A 21,804-nucleotide genomic window follows, 5' to 3' on the forward strand; every position below is an offset into this window, starting at 1 on the left:
ACCTTTCCAGCCTGTCAAGATCCCTCTGGATGGCTTCCTTTCCTTCTACTGTGTCAATCCCTGTTAAATACAGAAAATCTGCATCAAGCTATAAATACGAATCTCATCTTGCACATACACTTATGGAACTTGACCACACAAACCTATTTCTGGAGGAAAAGAGCTTTAAATTAACTGAAGATTTAGAGGAAAGGATCTGGGTGTGTCAGTCAACAGACAAATAACCAGCAGCATGCCTAAGTGACCAAGACGGCTAACATCATCCCAGGTTGTATCAGAAACAGTGTGGCCAGCAGGACCAGGGAAGTGATTGTCCCTCTATACTCGGCACCAGTGAGGCTGCACCTGTATGGCTGTGTGCAGTTTGGGGTCCTTCACCACAAGAAGGATGCTGAGGTACTGGAGCATGTCCAAAGAAGGACAAAAAAGCTGCAAAAGGGTCTAGAGGAAAAGTCCTCTGGGGAGCAGCTGAGGGAACTGGGGTTATTCAGGTGAGGGGAGATTTTACTGTTCTCTACAACAACCTGAAAGGAGGTTGTAGCCAAGTGGGTGCCAGGCTGTGTTCCAAGTACAGAGCAATAGAACAAGAGGAAGTGACCTCAAGTTACATTTTCCATTAGGAAAAAAAAATAAAAAATAAAATCTCTTCACCAAAAGGGTTGTCAGTCACTGGAACAGGCTGCCCAGGGAACAAGTGGGCGAGTCACCATCCCTGGAGATATTTAAAAAGACATGCAGATGCGGTACTTAGGGGCACAGTTTAATGGTGAACTTGGTGGCATGAGGTTTATGGTTGAACTTGTCCTAAGGGTCTTTTCCAACCTAAATGACTCTGACATCACCGTGCATGAGCCAGCAAATATCACACAGGCAGTTTTCATACGCTGCTAACACCTGACAACTCATTTCTCCACAATCATTCATGTATATGTCAAGTCTCCCAGTAAATGAGCCTGCTGATACACAAAGAATTATAAATGTGTGAATGAATGAAGATTATTTATGAACATATACATTTCTATATGCATAATATGAAATAGAATGCAAATGTACAAAGCACGAAGTTCATATAAATTATCTACTGTCAGCCTTCAGAGAGAGCATATCTGATTTGCTTGAGATGGATGCTGTGCGAAAAACACACCAAGGCCACCAAAGTTTTCATTAAAATAGGCAGATTCACTGCCAAGTAGGCCTGGAAGCTGCTCAAGCAGTACTCCAGAAATTCAGAATCACACATCCATAGGGGTTGGAAGGGACCTCCAGAGATCATCGGGTCAACCCCCCCCACCACCACCACCAAAGCAGGTTCCCTAGGACAGGTCACACAGGTTGGCATCCAGACGGGTCTTGAATATCTCCAGAGAAGGAGACTCCACAACCCCCCTGGGCAGCCTGTGCCAGGGCTCTGTCACCCTCACTGTGAAAAAGTTATTCTGTTTATTGATGCAGAACTTCCTGTGCTCCAACTTGAGGCCATCACCCCTTGTCCTGTCTCCAGAGACCACTGAAAAGGGGCTGGGCCATTTCTCCTATCTATAAACATTAATAGGATCCCCTCTCAGTCTTCTCTTCTCCAGGCTGAACAGCCCCAGCTCACTCAGCCTTTCCTCGTAGGGGAGATGCTCCTGTCCTTTAATCATCTTCGTAGCCCTTCTCTGGACTCTTTCCAAGAGACCCCTGGCTTTTTTGTACTGGGGAATGTTTGAGAAAGAAGTTGAAAACATATTCAAAACTTAAAATTGAACTTTCAAATATTTGCTACATAATTTCACAATTCATTGTTTCCATTTTTAATGACCTACAAAGGGAAAAAAATTCCACAAGCTTGTCACGCAGAGAAGGCCAGTGCTTTAATGCCAGCTGAACTCAGTTTTAGGAAAAGCCTCTTTCTGAAATAAAAGTAAACCTACTGAATGTGAGCTTTGGGGTTTTTGGTTTGGTTTTTTTAGTGTTTTTTCATACAGCTGTCTAACATTCTGCAATTAAATCTCTGCATATCTGAATTCAAGTGGCTTCATTTCCACAGGCACTATGTGTAAATTCACATTTCACCCATGACATGAGAAAGTTTAGAGCTTCTAAAATTAGAGTACGTGATCCAGGTGCCCTGACATATTTAGAAACTTTATAGTATCTCTTTGAATATTCTGACCTAGATCATTAGACACAAAAAAAGAGGCAAGAGATCAAACACATCTGTAAGATTTAACTGGTGGTGCTTTTCTCTGAAACACCACACATCAAACTGCACCAGGTCAGCTCTATCTGCAAGCTGTTTGCATCTATGAAGCTTCATGATACCTCCCAAAATATGCAGTCCGCATTCATCCATCTGCATCATGGCAACATAGCCTACAACTTGCCTATTTAGCAGGTGTATGCTAATTTTCACCTCAGTCCTCTCTTGAGATCACAGGCTGGCTTACTGAGGTCTTCATCCTGAAGAAAATCACATGGGCCAGTATAAACAGTCACTGGGAGGTCCCATGAAGCCTGCAAACAGATGCACTCGTGCCCCACGAGGTCAAGGGCAGGGCAGGATGAAGAATGCTACACAACATGCTTTTTGCTAAAACACCTCACTGCAGGGATTAGATATGTGCACCTATCAGAATATCACAGAATGTGACCCTTAAAGGTCACCCAGTCCAACCCCCCCTGCAGTAAGCAGCGACACATTCAGCTACATCAGGCTGCTCAGAGCCCCATCCAGTCTGATCTTCAGTACTCTCTAGGGATGGGCTTCCACCACCTCTATGGGCAACCTGTTCCAGTGATCTAAAACACGAGAATGGAAGAAGTTCTTCCTGATATCCAACCTAAATCTCCCCTTTTCTAGTTTAAAACCATTACCCCTTGTCCTATTTCCACATGCCCTTGTGAACAGTTGTGAAACCCTACAAATGCTAGATCTCTACAAATTCAAGGCTTACTCAAAGAAAGACCAAATTCAAGTATACCCAAAACTCTAACTTGGGTACCTAAATCTTGAAGTCTGACCTGCTGAGACTTAACTGTTCATAAGGCTCAACTACAAACACAGTCTTGCACAAAGTTGTGCCAAATCTTCGATACCACATGAGTTTCTACGGTAAACACTCATGAGAGTAGAACACTGGTCAGCACTCAGTCTTCAAATGAGAGCTGCTTTACTTCCAGGTATCTCCAAGAACAAGGGCAACAAAGCTGCCAAGCTTGCAAAGGCAAGGAGGTAATGTACAGGAAAGATGTCAAAACAACAGGTCTTTTCATCAGACCCAAGTACTGGTTACCTCCCAAGCTAGAGGGAAAAATGAGGGTGAGGGAGGAACACTGATAGACACAAATGCTACAGGGAAAACTGTAACACTTGTATCTCCACAGGCATACACCCCACGTTACCTGTTACGCTCGTAACTTCTGTGATGAGGTGAGAGCCTTCCTCTGTCATAGTCTGTCCGGTGCCGACTGCTTTCCTGTCTCCTCCGATCCGGACTGCGGCCTCGGTCCCGACGATCCCCGTGGTTAGTGGACCGGTGCCGGTCCCCGTGGATGTGACTGTGCTCACGATGTCGGTGCTCCTCGTAGTGCTTGCTCCTCTCCGGAGACCGCCGATCGCTCTGCGGCTTCTCTCCCTGGTACTGACCCGTGTGCCGAAAGTGGCTGCTGCTGCCACTGCTGTTGGTAGTGCTGCTCTGAAAGGAGCTGGAGTTGTGCTGATAGCTACTGAAGCTGGGTGGTGGGAAGGATTGCTGCGAGTACCCTGCGGAGTACACAGGCTGGTAGTTGACCTGCTGTGGTATGACTGGGGCGGGGGGAGGGTGTGGTACTGTGGGAGGAGGCATCAGGTAAGGAAAGGTGCTTTGCCCAGCGGGAGTTCCTGGCACAGGAGTGTTGCTAGGGTTTGGCACTGGTGGAGGAGCGGGAGGGAAGCACGGAGGCACTGGGAAGCTCTGTCTCATCTGGTGGTTTGGAAACGGTGGCCTCATGGGACACTGGCTGATAGGATTTTGTGTGGAAGGGGGCACTGGAGGAGGATAGGGCATGAAGTCTGGCCTGGGAGGCATGTAACCAGTGGTTGGAGGGTTCGAATAGGTTGTTGGAGGGGTAGGTTGCTGGTCATACTGGTATTGTACAGAGGGCTGTTGTGGGTGAAGCTGCCGTAGGTTCTGAGGGCGGTAGGTCTGTGTTGAAGTTCTTGATCCTGCTCCCCCCTGCCCACGGGGACATCCTCGCCCGGAATGGAAAGACATGGCTCACCTTTAAATGGGGAAAATAAAAGTCCAGTGTCACATAATTTTTGTACAGTGTCCTTAATGCATTTGTAGGAACCGCTCCTAAAGCATCGAAGTTTGTTTCTGCAGTTTCCTTTGGCAGAAGCAGTAAATGATATCCAGTTTTTCACTGCAAGCTTTGTGCTCCTTGGACCTCTAGTACAGGTCATTTATGCCCTTTACATTCCTTTAAGCTTCTAATCCCTGAAAGCACTCTACCATCTTTAAACTAGAACCCCAACTTGACAATGCTCTCTGAATTAGGGCAATGTTAATTTCAACAAATCATTTATACAGTGACTGGCCAAGGACACAGGCACCTCTACTACTCACTACACATACAGAGACTAGATATAGTGCCTTCAGATACCCCACACCAAAGAAACCTTTCATTTCAAGCAACTGCAATTGCCACCCAGAATCCTCTATGGAGGAGTCTTTTCTAGAACATGTTTCTAAACTTCAGGTAGAATGACTTTACTAACACCTCATTCAAAGTTACCTGGTCCAACAAATCATGCGAGCTTTAAATGAATTTACGTTGACCATTGAGATCTTAATTTAGTAAAGGACTGAACTCAATGGTTATTTCAAAGTATTTTAGATAGTTATGTATTTGTGGAGCGAGAATCTTAGAGGCTACAGAAAAAGAATTATGTAGACTGTGCTGTTACTGCAATTTAATTTCATGGTTGCAAAAAAATCCCTCATCTGCCTGCTTGGCCCTGTTACCTTTCCAGCAGTAGGCACTGCTTCAAGTAGGCTTAAGCCTGCTACAAGATATGCATGTATTTAACACCTCGTATTAGTATTTGTAAATGAAAACCACTGTGCTTCATTAAAGTTAAAATTAATTCTTTAATTACAATATTAAGTTTCAAAGACCGGGAAAAAAAAACCCAAAACATTCAAATCCTGGTTTCCATAGGGGGAAAAGTCACACATGTCATTGGAAAAGTCACCAGATAAAAGAAAACAAAGCCTCCCTTTTACTGAGGCTTTGTTGATGCTGAAGTACACACAGAGAATATTCTCCCACCTGCTATCACACACCATAGCCAACCTGGACTGCCCAGAGCACTGCTTTCAGCTGCATTCTGGTGCCAGTGCTGCAAAAGATGTAGCTTGCTGAGGGATCGCAAACAATTTGTAGTGAGGCAGTCACATAAAGGAAGAGAAGTTAAGGAGGAAAGTACAGAGATCATGCAGAAGGAACCAAAAGGACCCTGTGTCACTCCTTATGCAAACAGGGCTTAGCAGAAGCCACTGGAATTGTTGGTGTCTGGATTCACTCCCTCTCCAGAGAAACAGGACAAAGGCCAAAGTAACTGAGAATCCTGCATTTCTAGGATGTAGCAGCCAGGATGGTAAAGCTTTCCTGTCAGCCTGTGCCTGATCAATACCATCCAACCATGTAAAGGCTCTCAAAAACGAGGAAAGAAAAAGTTCATTTCCATTATTTTGCAACAGTAACCTTTTATATTATTAATTCTAAGCCATCAGACATTGAATCAAAGCAAAATGCTTAAATTCACTGGCCACAATCTCACAAAGCTCAGGTTTATGCCAGCAAGGTATAAAACAGCTTTCTGGTATGTACATGGCACATTTTATTTAAACAGGCTGAGCTAAACTCGTTACCTTAAAGCAAAAGCTGCTGTACCATGCCTGATGCCCTTTCCTTTTGACATATCATTCAAACAAAGAGCCTTGTTTATCAGGTCTCTCTGAGCTCAGCTCTAAGACGTCCCAACACCGGAGAACTGCTCTGGTTCCTACCACTTTACTTCCACTGCTTCAGAACGCACAGAAGCACAAGTTAAAAAAACAACAAAACAAAACAAAGAAATACACTGACTCATTTAAACCCCTCGAATTACTTTAAAGCCCGCTCCGCTGCAAACTCCGGTCACGCTCAGTTCTCATTTAAATAACTTCAGAAACAGTGCAAAGCACAAACTCTCCTTCTCCTGCCTCCTAGGAGGGGAAACCCATTGCGGGGGTGGAAGCCACCAGGCGCACGCACACCCACCCACACGAACCCCCCCCCCCCCCCCCCATCGCGGGACAGCCCTCACCCATCTCTGCCTGCACCCGGCGGAGAACAACGCTGCGGGGGGCGCAGGCCGCGCCCAAGCACCACCTCCCGCCCAGCGGCCCCCCGAAGGCTCAGCGGGGACAGACGCGGCGACGAAAGCAGCCCCCGGGCGAGCAGGCTGTGCCGCGCTACCTTCCCGCCGCACGGCCCCGCTCCCCGCACGGACACACGGTCTCTCTCAGTCGCAGGCCGGGCGGCTGCCGCGGGAGGTGCTGCCGGCAGAGACTGGCGGGGCCCCCGCCACCCCGACCCGCAACACCACCGAGGAGTTCGCCAAGCACCGGGGGCCACCGCGCTCCCGCCCAGCACCTCGGGGACCTGCCTCCTCCTCCTCCTCCTCCTCCGCCGCCGCCCACCCCAGCCCCGGAACCCCAGGCCGCACAGGAAACAGCAGCACGGCGAGCGGAGCGGCCCGAGGGAAGCCCCCACCCGCCCCGCGGCACCCCGCCAGGCAGCCGGGCCCGCCGAGCCCACCTGCCGAACCGCCGCCGAGGCCAGCCCGGCCCCTCAGCGCGCCGGAAGAGGAAAGTGGTGGGAGGGCACTGCGGGCGGAAGCGCCGCCCGCCGAGAGGGAGGGCAGGCGCTTGGGCCGCCCTTCCCCTCACCCTGCCCGTGGCCGCCGCGACATGAACAGTCAGGCTGCCGGCAGCGGGAACTCGCCCCGCGGGAGCTGCCTTCGCGCCTACGCGGCGCTGCCAGTGTGGGTGGTGGAGGACCACCAGGATGTGAGTGCTCGGCGCTGGGCGGTGGGGCCGGGCCGTAGAAGGGGGAGTCCCTTGGATAGTGCGTGGGGAGTAGCGCCGTTCCGTTCCTCCTCTGCGATGGGGAGGTTTAGTCGTGCAGATGGAAGCGAAGGGAGGTGTCCGGTCAATCCCCTGGGCGGCCGCCGGCGGCTTCCTGGCGAGAAGACCCTTCCCACAGTATAACCGGTGGAGTCTCCTTCACTGGAGATATTCAGGACCCGCCTGGACGCCTATCTGAGTGATATGTCCTAGGGAGCCGCTTTGGCAGGGGGGTTGGACCCGATGATCTCTCGAGGTCCCTTCCAACCCCTACAATTCTGTGATTCTGTGATCTTCCCGGCCCGGGCACTCCCTGGGGACTATCCCCAGCCGTGCCCAGTGCTTGAACCTGCGCTGCTGGCCTCCGCTAATGAAACACAGATTGGGTTCAGTGCTCAGGTGGCCTGAGTTTCCTTCCCGATTCCAGTTAATTAAGGACGTGATCAGGTTTTGGAATTTTCTTAACCAATTATTGCTGACTTTTTTTTTAAACTTTGGTTTTTTTCCCCCCTTTTTGTCATAGTTCCTGCCTGGTTTGTCTGTAGTGCTGCAAGCTGAGGCCTGAGTCCTCAGTGGTAGGTGGGCCCAGTGGCACTGAAGCCTGCTGATACCAGTGAGGGTTGCTGGGGGCACAAAGACCTTGTGGAGTTAAAATATCAACACAATCAGTGTCTTGCAAACAGAAAATTTTAGTGTAATAAAGTTTATTAATGTTCCAATCTTGGAAGCAAATAGTTTAACAGATACCATTTTTGCTGAGGATCACTGGAATATATTGTGCTGGTTTTCTATGATAACCAAGGCCTGAGAGTGGCATTATGATTGATAGGGGTACTGAGATAATGACTATTCATAATTTGCCTTTGATTTGCTCTCTATGTTGTCACTTAACAAAGTCTATTCATGCACTAAACACACTCTGTCTTTTCAGTATGTGTGTGTATATGTATTAGTGTATCTTGCCTAAAGCATATATGGCCTTTCATCCCAAAGTGCAAGAACTGCATGGAAACTTTATATGGTCCTTTGCTGATACTGATGTTTGTCTAGGCCCAGGTATCACTGGATGCATCATACTGAGATTAATAGTTACAGCTGGTGTAAAGGAGACTTTGTTCTTAATCCAAAGCAGGAGAATGTGTAATGTTAGAGGTCTTAGTTATTTGTGAGTTGTCTTCATTCCCTTGAAGTCTCACAATTTTTGACATGTACCCAAGATAAAACTTTAACCTACAAAGACTGTGGCTTTTTAGGTAGGCCAGATTATTTCCTTTTTCCAAACAAGCAAACATCATGGACCAGGGAACCCTTGTTATTTTTAACCTTGTTTTATCTACTGTTACAGTAGCACACATGTAACTCCATATGTAGTGGGTAAACCGAAGATTTTATTACTAGACAAATGGAATACAGTCCAAATTTTTGATGTCAGTCATGTTTTATGCCTTTGCCTATGTGGTACACAGGATTTGGCATCTTAATCCATTTTATGCAAAAAAAAAATTAGATCAGTTTCTGTTGTAATTTTTGTTTCCCAGGAATTCTACAGTCTTCACATACTCTGTATGACGGGGCTGCGATTCACTGTCCTTGCTGCGTTTGCTCTGGCAGCTACGGCAGTTCCTGTCCCGTAACTGTGGGAGGGACTCCCTGTACTGCAGCTCAGTGTAAGAGGTGTCATTAATCAGCCATCAGCTGTCTCATTTTACTACCCTACATTGTTACACTTCAGTGGTTTGCTATGCTGTAGATAAATGAGTTGCCTCATCTCCTGATTTTCCCTCCTTTGAGTGAAGGCCTTCATGGGGGGATAAGGTTGGACAGTTGAGAAAAGTAGTCTCTTTACTGCAGCCACTGAATCATGTATTAGGAACTAAGCTCTTTCTTTGAGGCAGATAGGTTAAAAAATCAGCTACAGTTTCAGCGATGGTGGGGTCAGTTTTCACTCTCTGTCAGTTAAATTATCAAATGCAAATAATGAGATGGTTTTGTCTCCACAGCACCCATGCATGGTAAGGAAGAATTGTAGCATGGAGAAGGCAGTGCAGGGGTGATGTCCTGCAGAAGAGGAAAGGCATGTCTGAGATTCAGCTATAAATGAAAAAAACCCTAGGAACTGAATTGGATGATTAGTGAGAAGAGCTTCTGCAAACAAGATTTCCTAGAAAGAGCTGTGATTCTTAAGCAGCTTCTCACATGTGGAACTCCTGGGGCCATAATGTTTACAGTTCATGAGCTGTCTTGCCTCTGGAGTTGTGTCTCCTTTGTATTGTTTTCTGTCTCATCCTCCCTGTAACCTAAATTCTAAAGGAATAAGAGTGGGACTTGTGTTTTTGCTGTTAAAGTCATTGCATTTTTCAGCTGACTAGTTACAATGGAAATATTTTCATTCCTGTTGGTGTAGGTGCTGCCTTTCATCTATCGTGCCATCGGTTCAAAGCATCTTCCTGCCAGTAACATCAGCTTTGTTCATCTTGATTCCCACCCAGACCTTCTTATTCCTGTGAATATGCCCGCAGACACTGTATTTGACAAAGAAGCTCTTTTTAGGTAAGTCCTGGGTACTGCATCAGAATACTTACAGTCTGCTTCCCGCTGCCTGTGGTGTACAGTGAATACTGGTATGACTGTGCAGGGCGTATGAACCAACGGGGTGTAAGTCAGCCTCGAGTCGCATCGTCTCTCCTTTGACTTTTGCTGAAAGCTTTATATTTTTTTAATGAGAAAAACTATGTTTGTGGGTTTTTTCAATGTGGTCAAATATTTCAGTCACATATCAAGCTATTTAAGACTTACACATTTACTTTGTTTAGTTATTCAATACTATATCATGTTATTAGGCCAATGAGTGATCCCTCTGGGTATCAGGACAGCATCCTGAGAGGTTGCTTTATGTCTGAAGAGCTGTGGTTTTAAAAAAGCCTTCCTCTCTTCACACTGGAAAATTGACTTTGAGATTAAAATAACTTATCCTCTGTTGACATGGCAAATATGTGAAGTTGAACAAGATTTTTCTACTAAGATCAAGACCGGTATTTTCCCCCAGCTTCATAGGTACGTAACAGGACACAGAGTGGGCTTTGCTGTTGTCTTTCTACTCCTGTTTTAAAATAAGTATTGATTGATTGATTCAGTGTTATGATGGTTTACAGCAATGACTTGACGATGTAATTGGAATGTAAGTAATTGTATCATGCTACCCATAGTAAATACTTTGTTTTCTTTGTTGTTTGAATAAGTAGTTTTGTGGACTAGATCATACACCTGAAAAAATGTAGCGTAAATAATCAAGAAAGTTGTTATTCTGTAAGTGGTGATTGACTCACTTTAATTACTGAGATTATATTTAAAGTCTGTTCAGAGCAGTCTACAGTAAAATACTCCTATGAGGACAGTTTGGTGTTATTTAGAACACCCTTGATGATGCTCACTGCACTTCCTTCTGTATCATGTGTCAAGAGAAGAAGGAGAACAAATCCACAAAAGCTTCATCCTAAGGCTGAAGCTGATTGCACTCTATAATCCTAACTTTTTAAAATTCTGCTCTAGATATTTTTGGTCTGTCTTATGAATAAAGATTTAACTCTTTTTGTTTATTTGTGGTGAACTGTACGTGGTACCACTTTCAGATGGTGGTTTCCATGATTTGAAAGATGTTTGTTGTGTTCTTGACTGTGTTTTACTTACAGAGAAAGTAACAGTATCATCCCCTGTCTCTTTCCATTCATTGCAGTGAATTAAGTATTGAGAACTGGATTATGCCTGCAGTTTATGCTGGCCATATTTCTCAGGTGGTATGGCTTCACCCGCCCTGGGCTCAGCAGATCTCGGAAGGAAAACATCATTTTCTAGTTGGGAAAGACTTATCAACAACTACAATCAGGTAAATTGTCTGCTCCAGTATGCTAATGGTATAAATGCTATCTCTGTAGCTTTTCATGGGTGATTTTTATTTTGTAAAATTTTTTGCATAAAGAGGAAAATGTAATTGTATTTGTGAGTTCTTTGGGACCTAAAGTGACTGAATGTGTCAGTGGATACAGTTGAAATTGTGGTTTTTTTTTTTTTCTAATAGACAGACATGCACATTTCATTTCAGCTCCCAAGTTTTAAATTAGCTCTCTTCATTAAAGTCAAAATCTCAGAAAGCAGTAATTTCTAACAAAGGATTTGGGTGGCAGAGGGCAGCAGATAGACCTTCCTCAATCCTCCCTTGTCAGGACAAACCAAACCCAGTTCCCCCAGCTTCTCTGTCATGTGCTCTTGCTCTGGCCCTCTAGTTACCTTAGCAGCCCTTCCTCAGTTTGATGTCATCTCTCTTGTCCTGGAGGCACAAACCTGAGCAGAGTATGCCCCGTGTGACCTCACCAGTGCTCAATAAGAGGAGAAATCTCTTCCCTTCATGACTCTGGTTTTCTTGTGTGGGTTTCCTTTTTGTTTGTCATGGTCTTGTTGGTGTTTTTAAGTTAATGTACTAGTTAAGCACTGAAACAGGTATAGAGGCAGACAGAAAATTCTCAGTTCTTTGATGAAATCAGAACTCATCTGGATGATGCTCTGGGCAGCTACATCTAGCTTTGAAGTTAGTTCAGCTTTAATCAGATGTCCCTTCCAATCTTAATCATTCTGCGATCCAAGTTCCAGTGACAGCCTCTCATCATTTTGTGGGATGCACTCAATGACAGTTTTGCATTCATTGCATTGTGATTTTGTTGAGCTTGAATGGACATTTACAAGTCATGTCTCCTACCAGCATATCAGAATAAATCTTCTGAAGCCAGTTTAACAGAAGACAGCAGAGAATTGCTTTCTTTTCCCACCTCAAAACACAAAACCATTACAATAATGAGTCTGAGGCCCAAAGTAAACCTAAATAATAAGACAAGAGCTAGTGCTTTCAGTTAGGTTTAACCATGAGAGCTAAGACACATATAGAGATACTTAACGATGGCTGCATAGCTCTCCCACATATACTTTGGTTGCCTTAGTGTGGTGGGCTGACCCTGGCTGGAGGCCAGGTGCCCACTAAAGCTGCTCTATCTCTGTCCATCCTCAGCTGTACAGGGGAGAGAAGATACAATGGAATGTTCCCAGGTTGAGATGAGCACAGGGCATCCACCTGCTGTGGTGTGGGCTGCAAGTTGATATCTGCCTCACCATGGGCTTCCCCAGGAGCTGCAGGGAAATATCTGCTCTTGTTCCTTCCATCTCCTCCCCTTCCTTCTTCACTGACCTGGGTTTCTGCAGTTGTTTTTCTCACATCATCTCACTCCTCTCCCTGTCTGCAAAATTGCTGTTTTGGTTTGGTTTGATTTTTTGACTTTATCCCAGAGGTACCATTACCACGTCTGATGGGCTCATCATGGAGCCATGTGGTATTGGCTCTGTTGGACCTAGGGGAAGCTGCTACCAGCTTCTCACAGAACCCACCCCTGTAGCCCCCCTGCCATCAAATCCTGGCCATGCAAACCCAGTACACTCAGCAACTTTGCAAACAGCATTTCACGCTTCCTTTTGAAGGTGGTCAGGTATCTCTTCTTGGTTCCAGGCTTACAAAGATCATGGAAGGAAGCAAGTCAAAGAGTCCTCAGAAATAGGAGCTTCCTAAAATTTTGGCAGATGGCTGGTTAGGCAATAGATACCTTAGCTAGTGTCCCACTAAGGGAAAGGCTGTAGCATGAGCTTGTATTAAACCCTGGAGCATTTCTGGTAAGAGGCCCTCTAAATGCCCCATCAACAAGATGAAGTTGTGGTCCAAGCTCCCACCTTAACAGGCATAAGATAATCCATCCAGAAGACACAGGGGAACTAAGCTTCAAATTTCTGTTGCTCATGAAATCATTTGTGGTTTACTGATGATGATACTCTGTAATCAAGTAACACAGGTGAGCAGAATTTCACACCTCTTAAGCTTGTCTTTTAATCTGAATTTATGATGCTTAAGGTTTAATGTACTGAAAATACACTATAGCTTGAAAATAATAATCTTTAAACTCTTACTGTCAGTGGAGTTTTTAGTATTGGGTTTTGTTTGTTTGTTTTTAATTAAGTGGTTTCCATTGATATGTTACTACTCATCCTCGAGCTACCTGGTTTCTCCCACTTAGGACAGGGAATCTAGATCTGTGATAAAACTTAAGTGCTGCCTATCAATTCAGAATAATCTGCTTTTATTAAATCAATATCCATGGGTTTCAGGGCAATTCTCAAACACAACTAACAAACTTTTCCATAAAAAAGAAGCAATCCAAACCAAAATATCCATAGCTTTACAGTCTTATGCCACATTATTGACAAAATCTTGTTAAGTTCTCAATGTTGTCTTTAAGATGCAATTCAATGGAAAATTAATCTTAGTAGCACATAATGTGGTAGTTTTTTCTATCCATTAAAAATCTTGTAGGATTACCATAAAAATATGGACTGACTGTCAATATATTGATTCAGCAATAAAAACCTATTAAAAAAACCTTAAATTTAAAAACATGCAGATTAAAATAAGTAATTTTTTGCACACAGTTCTATTCCTTTTGTTACCCATCAATCATCTATTCATTCTTCTCATAATACCTTAAGTGTACATGCTTTTTCCTAAGCTCTTTGCAAATATATATATATATTAACTGTGAGTTACTGTCAATTGCAGGGTTACGGGTACAGATCATTACTTTTTAAGTGATGGTCTTTATGTGCCTGCTGATCAGCTAGAGAACCAGAAGCCTCTAAACTTACAGGTCATTCTCATTAATCCTACTGAAGCATCAAACAGCCAGGAAGAAAATGGTGAAGTAGCATCTGCTAAGAGACTGAAGCTAAATACAGATGACACAGCAAGCACCTCTTCTGTCTCCTCACCGGTGGCTGCTGGTGACCCTGATCACACCACCCCAAGTCTGAAGAAAAAGGGAATACAAAGTGCAAGTGCCCCAAAGAAAGCAGAGACATTGCTGGAGTGCCCAGCTTCAAGCTCTCTTGGAAACAGTGAATGCCCAGTGAGGGAAGTTGCTAAAGATGTCTGCCAAGTGCTGCAGAAAGGGGATGCTTATGTTTTAGACATTGACTTAGATTTTTTTTCAGTTAAAAATCCGTTCAAAGAAATGTATACACAGGTAAGTGTGACAATGGAGAGGCCTCTCAGCATTCACAAAAGAGTACCAGTCCTAGCATTTATGTCTACAGAGAAAGTCATTTAAGCTAAATTAGTAAATCAGCTGACCATGATTAATGAATTGTGTTGATGTTCTAAGGGAGTGTACAGTCCAGAGTAGTACAACAAACTAATAGGGGTAGATCCCTGTATTTGAAATAGGTATTTGAGTGCATATGAAAGGTGAAAGGTGTATGGCTCACTTCTGCTTGCAGCTTGGGACATCAAAGCTATGCTTGGGTTTCCAGCCCTCATGTTGCAAATACCCAGGGCAGCATTCACCAGCAAGGGTTGACAGATTGTCCAAAGAATGATAACTCTTCCTGAGGAGAGGCAGTTCCTCTCCTTTGTCTCGCTGCTGAATCTAAGAGTGAGCAAGAAGCTGTTGCCCCTGATGCCATGGCTCTGAGCATGAGGCTCATATGGCATTTATAACTTGCCTGTAGCTCACCTGTATAGGGTCATAAACACATAGCTCTTCAGAGGTGCAAAGCAGTCAGCAGCTTTTCTTGATGTGAACAGGATATTTAGGAACTAACTGATCTACCCTGAAAACTAGGTATAGCATTTAGGTTCACAAATTTCTGCGATATCCTAACTGGTTTTAGCATTTAATCTCCCTTTAACACTGTTTTAACTTCAGCCAGTGCTGGAGAACAGCTGGCTTCTTTGAGTTTCAGCTAAACTAATGCTTCCTTGTTCACCATAAAGAAGTGAACAGTGTCCCTGACCTCTGTTACCTTCTGACATTCAGTATTTATGATTGCAGTACCCAGACAATGTGTGGTGCCAGTTGCTCTGAATCACAGAGAGAAGTCTATAGCAAAGGGAAAGCACTGGAGGGGAGGAGGGAGGGGGTGGGCCTTGCCATATAAGAATAAAATCAGTACCTCTCTTTAGGTAAAATGCATCCTGAATAAAATAAGGGAGGAGTTTTGGTGGCAATTTTTGTTTAGCTGGTTTGGGGGTGGGGGAAGGGTGTTTCTTGTGCTTTTTTGGTTGTTTTGTGCTGTGATAGGCTCTCAGGACTTGAGCAGACCACCCAGTATACCTTTTTTTAAATAACAATTTCATTTGTGGTTAATATTTAACTAGGTTCCTTCAATTGCAAATTACAATTCTATCAAAAAAATGTAATGTTACCATTTGAAATGTAAGAATACAAGGAAAACCTAAAAGGCAAAGATGTTTCACCACTATAGAAGAATACTGTCTTCTCACCAAAGAAGTCTAAAATCCAAAATGTTGCCCTAAAGATGCTTTGTATTTCTGTAAAAATTGACTAGATTATGCTTGCTTTCTCCCTCTACTCCTGAAAAATTCATGAGTGCTGTTTCACTGCTGTTAAATAAATAAGGAGATCTGTTTATCCTTGATTAATTAAACCTGAATATTATGAAGGAGTAGGGCTGACAAGCCCCTATAATAGATTAGCTGTGAACTTGGCCAACCAGCCTGAAGCCTTTACCTGTCTGGTTTTCGTTCACAGTCGTAGTCCCTGCTGGTTTTGCCTGTCTAAATCTGCTATCCCAGCATCTCATTGGGACCATAGTTCAGCAAAATGTGTGTTTAATTTCAGAGACTCTTTAACAGATAGTAAATGCTCAGCTTTGAAAGCTGTGTTCTTGAAGTCTGGTTTGAAGTTAAGCAATGCAAAATGTTTGCCTGAGGCCCTGTTGCTTCCTCAAGCCCCACAGCCTCTTCCTCACCAGCATTTACAGAGAGCTGTCTGCAGTACTAGAGTAGAGGAATGATCTTAGCAATCAAATTATTTTTTGAAGAAGGGCTTTGAGGATTTTGTTTCTCGTTTGAAGAGCCTCATTTTTTACCTCTCTCTTTCTTTCTTTCTCAAAGACAGAATATGAGCTTTTGCAAGAGTTGTACAGTTTCAAGAAGCCTCACAGAAACGCAACAGAGGTATGGTATTTCCTTGTGAGATGCCCAAGGGAATGATTCTTCTGATTTACCCAATAAAAATGAGTTATGGCAAGGAAGGAACCTGTGAAAGGTGCTTAATGAAGTGGTCCCCAATTGAGCTGTGCAGCATGCTGAATGCTAATCAGCAACATCTTAGGTTCCTATTAAGCATTTTGGTTAAACATGTGAACTGCATAAATATTTAGCATGAATGTCAAAATTAATTTCTGTAAACAAGTGGCAATTGACAAGAATGAAATGAAAACATAGTAAGGCAGCTGCAATCTTTTTATGACTCAACAGGGCTTTGGTTTCAGGTTTGGTTGGGGTTTAGGTGTTTTGGGGGTTGGTTTTTTTGGTTTGGGGGTTTGTTCCTTCTCTTCAGGCCCTCCCCTTCCTTGCTGTAGTTATTCCTTGTTGATAGTTGGAGCTCTGCTCAGTACCTAACTAGTGTTTTACCTATTCAGATGGGGAGAGGAGGGTATTATACCACTACAATTTACTTTCCATTGTATGCATTGTGTGTGTCTGAATTATGGAAATGCAAACCTGCTGCAGCTGCCAAAATAGTTTCTCACCCCTGAGCCCTAACTACAGAGACAGGCACAAGTCAATTTTAAACAAGGTCTTGTCTTTGCTAGGCGGGGGCAACTGAAATGATTAGCAGACAATGAGCAATGGATAGGTTTGGGACTTTACAAGGCAAGAGCGGATTCATGGATGGTTTTGTAGTGAAAGAGTCAGTTTAAAGGGTTTAAAAGTAGAAAACTAGTGAATTTTGTGTTTTTCAAAGTTTCAGAAAATACCCTGGGTGTATAGTCTCTTAAAATCTGCTGTCGTAGTTCAGAGTACAGGTAGATTGATTGTAGCGGTTTTGTTTGGTTTTGTTTTTAAAGTAGTATAGAGGGGGATTGAACATGGCTTTAAGGTTAGTGGTGCTGCTTGGAAGAGCATCTTATTCATACCCCAGGATAGGATCACAAAGCTGTACTTTGTGAATGGTTGATACCCACAGCTCCTATTAAAAATTAGCCCAAAGTTGACATCATTAGCCAAAAGAAGCACTAGCTGTTATACAACACAGAGAGCAGAATCCTAAGAGGGAATTCTTAGGTTCTTAGTTGTTACCCATCTATTGTGAAGACAGAGCAAAGAGAGGTGACTTATTCTGCAGGTGTAACAGCTTCTGCAGCCATTCATTGTGATCCTCTTGACAAGATGTTCTGTAGTAATGAGTCAGTTGTTTCTGATTCCCTACTTCCAGCAGATCAGTCACTTCAGATTTAAATCATAGAGTAAGCCATGACATTCTCACAACTTTTTTTGCCCTGACATATTTCTGTATGTGCTTATTTAAAGGAGGGCCTGCTGGATTGTGTTGAAAACCGTGTTCATCAGCTGGAAGATCTAGAAGCAGCATTTGCAGATTTGTGTGACAATGATGATGAAGAGACCATCCAAAAGTGGGCTTCATATCCTGGGTAGGAGATTCCTAAATGGCTTAAGGTGCAAACAGTGGCTTGTGAACTGATTAGCCTAGCACTTTGCTAACAGAAAAGGAGAGAAGCTGGATAGGATCTGTGGAAGGCTACCATTTTTCTTACAGTTCTAGAGGAGAAAGAGTCATACACAACAAAAGAAAAGGCAGTCTTCTGTCTTGAGTGCCATAGTGAGCCTTCCAAGGAGGCTAGCCTTTTACAGCTCCATACAAATTCTGTTGCCTGTGGAGGGAAGCAGATTTGGTGACTAAAATTTTAGTGATCTGTGTAAAGCAGAGCTCTCAAAAAACCAACAAACTCTGGAGGTCATGGAGGAGGATGACTTTGGTGTCCCCAAAGTCTGTTGGCTTTCTGTGGAAAAACGGAAGTGAATAAAAGGCTGTGCCTCAGCAGCAGTGTCCACAGAACATCTCTTCAGGATCTGCTGTGCTCTTAAAACTAAGTATTTTCACCTGAAGAGAAACAACAGAAGTCCAAGCTTTCCCTTGATAGGAATATCACTTATTTTCCCTGTCAGATACAGCAGTCCCTGCCAGATCGAGGTAATGGTTATCACAAGCATTTCCTATCAAGTTCACATGGCTTTGAGCTACAACAGCTTTTCTCCAGGTCTGCCTTAAAAGAAATGCAAAGAGGTCTTGCCAGAGTCATGTACAAGTACAGAGGCTTGCTGAGAAAGACAGTAGTACTGATAATTTCCATTTTTCTCAGGTGCAAAATGACAGGGACAAATCTCATTTTCCTAGGCCATTGTAGCTTCTTCTTCTCTTTCTCCTTTTTTTCTTAAACTACTTAAGTTAAATATAGATATGTTTACAGCTGTTTATGTAACAAGTTTTGGTTTTGTTTTAATTCCAGAATGAAGTCTCTTGTTCAGCTAGTTCACAGTTTGAAATCCAGGATGGAGAGCCCAGACTATGAAATGGTAGGTGACTAAGTAAAAGAGCAGAAAGTAGACAGATTAGAAAGCATAGTAACAGCAGGGAGGGAGAAGATCATGCTTCATTCAGACCTGCTTCTTGATTCAGGAATTTGTGGTATTTTGGTAGCTTGCCTTTTTTGTTGGGGTTTTTTTGTGTGTCTTATTACTTAAGCCAGCTTTTCTTTTGAAGCTTCTAAAGTTCATAGAATACAATAGAATCATAAAATCATAGAATGCATTAGGTTGGAAGGGTTGGAAGGTTCTTTGCTGAGAGGGTAGTCAGACTCTGGAACTGGCTCCCAAGGAAAGTGGTCACAGCACCCAGCTTGGCTGAGCTCAGAGCATGTGACTGAGTGAAATGTTAGAAACGTTATACCATTCACCCTCAAGGGCTGCAGCATACTCTGAATTCGTAGGAGAGCTACTGGAGATAATGCAACAATCCATACAAACTCCAGAATATTATCCTTTTTGTTTGTAAAACAAGTTGGGAAGAAAACCCCACAACTCTCACTGCCTGAAGAGGTGTAAGTTACCTCCTGGGCTAGAGGCAGTATCTTAGAGATAAGCTGTACCAGGAATTCATCAACAGAAATTAAATCTCTGCTTAACTCACGTGCAGGTCCATCAGGCTGGTCTGACCTGTGACTATGTGGAGCTTCCCCACCATGTCAGCACTGAAGAGGAGATCGAAGGGCTCATACGATCCATTAGAACTCTTCTACGTGCTGTGCCTAAACCCACACTCGTGACAGTTGCTCGGTAAGACTTGTGTAGATGCCTTTACTTCAGAATGCTCAGACTCTGCACACAAAGCTAGAGGATTTTATCAATATAGCTGATTGGGACACTTTAAATCTTCTCTTCAAAGTGCAAGCATTACAGTGTAGTGAAAATTGATGTTTGAAAATGTTGATCATAAAGTTGTGACAGTATCTGCACAGCTGAGGGAACGGCCTGCACTGATGGCCACTGGGCTGTAGCACAGCCAGCACAGATTTTGAAAGCAGTGAAAACATGATGACTTAATGAGCTTCTGCACAGGCTATATAAAGCCTGTGATGAGGCCTTCTGTGTGTTGAGATTAACAGCTGTCACCAGAGTTGGTAAATCTCCACTGCTTTTAATAGTTGTGCTAGTTACAGCAGAGCTAGTTTGGAGGAGCCTGGATGGGCTGAAATCACACCTCTGTACTCTCTTGTTCTCAGGTTCACTGTATTACAGGTAAGATTTCAGTTTGCAGTGAAATTTGATGGAAGTGGTTTTCCTTTCATAGACTGAAAAGGATTTATATTCTAGAAAGCTGTAGTAAATCATTATATGGGGTAAAAGTGATGTTTCCAGAACTGTAAGGGAATTATTTGGGAGAACAGGATGGAGTTTGAGGCCAGGGACCTAGAAGAACCAGGGATCTGTCCAAGGGAATTTAATTTGAAGACCACAGTGTGTATGCTGACAAATTATTGTAATTTAATCACTTCAGAAATACTAACTGTGCTCTTAAAGGACAGGGAACCATAGCAGAAGCTGACATGAAATTGGTTTTGTCAACAACAAGAAACAGCATGGATAATACCTACAGTAAAAGAAAGTTGTATTAGAACTGCATACAGTTGTAAAGTTGTATTATAACCCTCGTAACTGCAGGGTTATAATCCACTGCTGCAGAGAAAATAACAGAATCATTTATGTAGATCTTGACAGATAAACAATCCAGGAAGTGTCAGCTCTTCTTTCTTATTATTATCTCTTTGCAGTTGATCAGTAAATACTGTAAATAATGTTATATCCCTGGGATTCTGAAGATCTGTTTTTTTCAAATTTTCTTACATACTTTACTAGTAGCATTTGAGTATTTCAATTTTAACTTGCCACCAAACTTTTAAGTACATCATTTGCTTAAACTTTGACTGGCAAAATGTTCTGTCTCTAAGTCAGGGAGAGAATAGAACTGGAAATATAGATAGGTCACATTCCTAATATGCTCCAGACTTTCTACTCAACTTCCAAACTTTCTACTCAACTGTTAACTGTTGCAGTGAGAAGCACAGCACTATGCTTTGAAGAGATACTGGGAGGCAGAACTCACCAGAGTGTGAAAGTAGCTTCAGTCTAGACACAGAGCATTACAGGAATACCAAATGTGGTGATGGTGGTGATGTTTGCAATCTCTCATGTTTTGTTTGCAATTCCTTCTTACAGATCAAGTTTAGATGACTATTGCCCTGCAGAGCAGGTTGACATCATTCAAGAGAAGGTTCTCAGTTTACTAGGCTCAGTGTACGGCAGCCTGGATGTGCACTTAGATTACTCAAACACCACGTCACCTTTGTGACCTTTCTTCATGGATTGCCCTCTAATGCAGTGGATTAATTTAAATTGCTAGCTATGGTTGCAAGGGGAAAAATACTGTTACTTCAGCAGGTGGCACTAGAACCCAGTGACCAACAGCAAGTTTTGAGTAAGCATTGCTTTTTCCAAGTCAGCTGAATCTGAACCTGATACTTGTGTGAATTCATATTTATTCCATGTTTATTATTTTTACTGTCTTGCTTCCTAAAATTGCTGCAAGAGAAACTATTTTTTGTCCATAAAATGTATTTTTTCACTTGATTTCTTTAAATGTTTGCAAAAAAAAATGTAAGTTTTTAAAAGAAATTTATTTCTTTTTATGTAATTAAACTTTTTTTTTGATGGAGTTTGGTGAATTGCATTTTACCTTTTAAAAATTACCTCAATAATGCCATTAAGACTTTAGGTTTATATAGTGATCTTTCTTAATTGCTATGTTGGAGATGACCACGCATCCCCCTCCCGTTTCTCTAGAGCAGCTTATGGCTTCTGTACCATCCACAGAATATTATTTATATTTACACTCCATTGGATTAATAGTAATTATTTTGCCTTAGAGTATTTCATTGGTGATTCAGATACTATCCCTAGTGTACAGTGTACAGACATTGGCTTGGTATTTTCATTTTTACATATTTCTGAGGGTAAAAATGTGCATGCACAGATGCAACTAGAGAAAGGCTTCCTCTCTAAGCTGTCTCTGAATAGAGGGTGCAGCAGTCACCTCCCCAGGGGCCTATTCCTGTATCTTTCCTATTCCAACACTGATTCGGAATAGCTGCTAGCTCAAGATGGTATCTTGAAGTTACAGAAGCCTTTGTTTAATTGTGG

At 43.1% G+C, this 21,804-nt stretch overlaps 2 protein-coding genes across 2 annotated transcripts in view; one reads left to right on the forward strand and one right to left on the reverse strand.

The window, feature by feature from the left end:
- Positions 1–4,235, reverse strand: part of DROSHA (drosha ribonuclease III) — a gene marked incomplete at its 5' end in the record, with an annotated part of 72,383 nt that extends 68,148 nt beyond the window's left edge. The window contains one exon of the mRNA XM_084280055.1: positions 3,385–4,235. Within this exon, the coding sequence (XP_084136181.1) occupies positions 3,385–4,235 (851 nt within the window). The remainder of the gene's footprint in view (positions 1–3,384) is intronic.
- A 2,745-nt stretch (positions 4,236–6,980) lies between these two features.
- LOC311205772 (UPF0489 protein C5orf22 homolog) lies at positions 6,981–21,319 on the forward strand (the record flags this gene model as incomplete). The annotated part of the gene is made up of 9 exons (XM_084280269.1): positions 6,981–7,079; positions 9,541–9,686; positions 10,870–11,019; positions 13,783–14,245; positions 16,138–16,200; positions 17,560–17,681; positions 18,558–18,624; positions 19,244–19,383; positions 20,824–21,319. 9 exons carry the CDS (start codon positions 6,981–6,983, stop codon positions 20,954–20,956), a joined length of 1,383 nt encoding a protein of 460 aa, XP_084136395.1. The 3' UTR covers positions 20,957–21,319.
- Between the last annotated feature and the right edge of the window lie 485 nt (positions 21,320–21,804).

The sequence above is a fragment of the Gallinula chloropus genome (assembly GCF_964237585.1).
Source record: "Gallinula chloropus genome assembly, chromosome: 2".
Lineage (NCBI taxonomy): Eukaryota > Metazoa > Chordata > Aves > Gruiformes > Rallidae > Gallinula > Gallinula chloropus.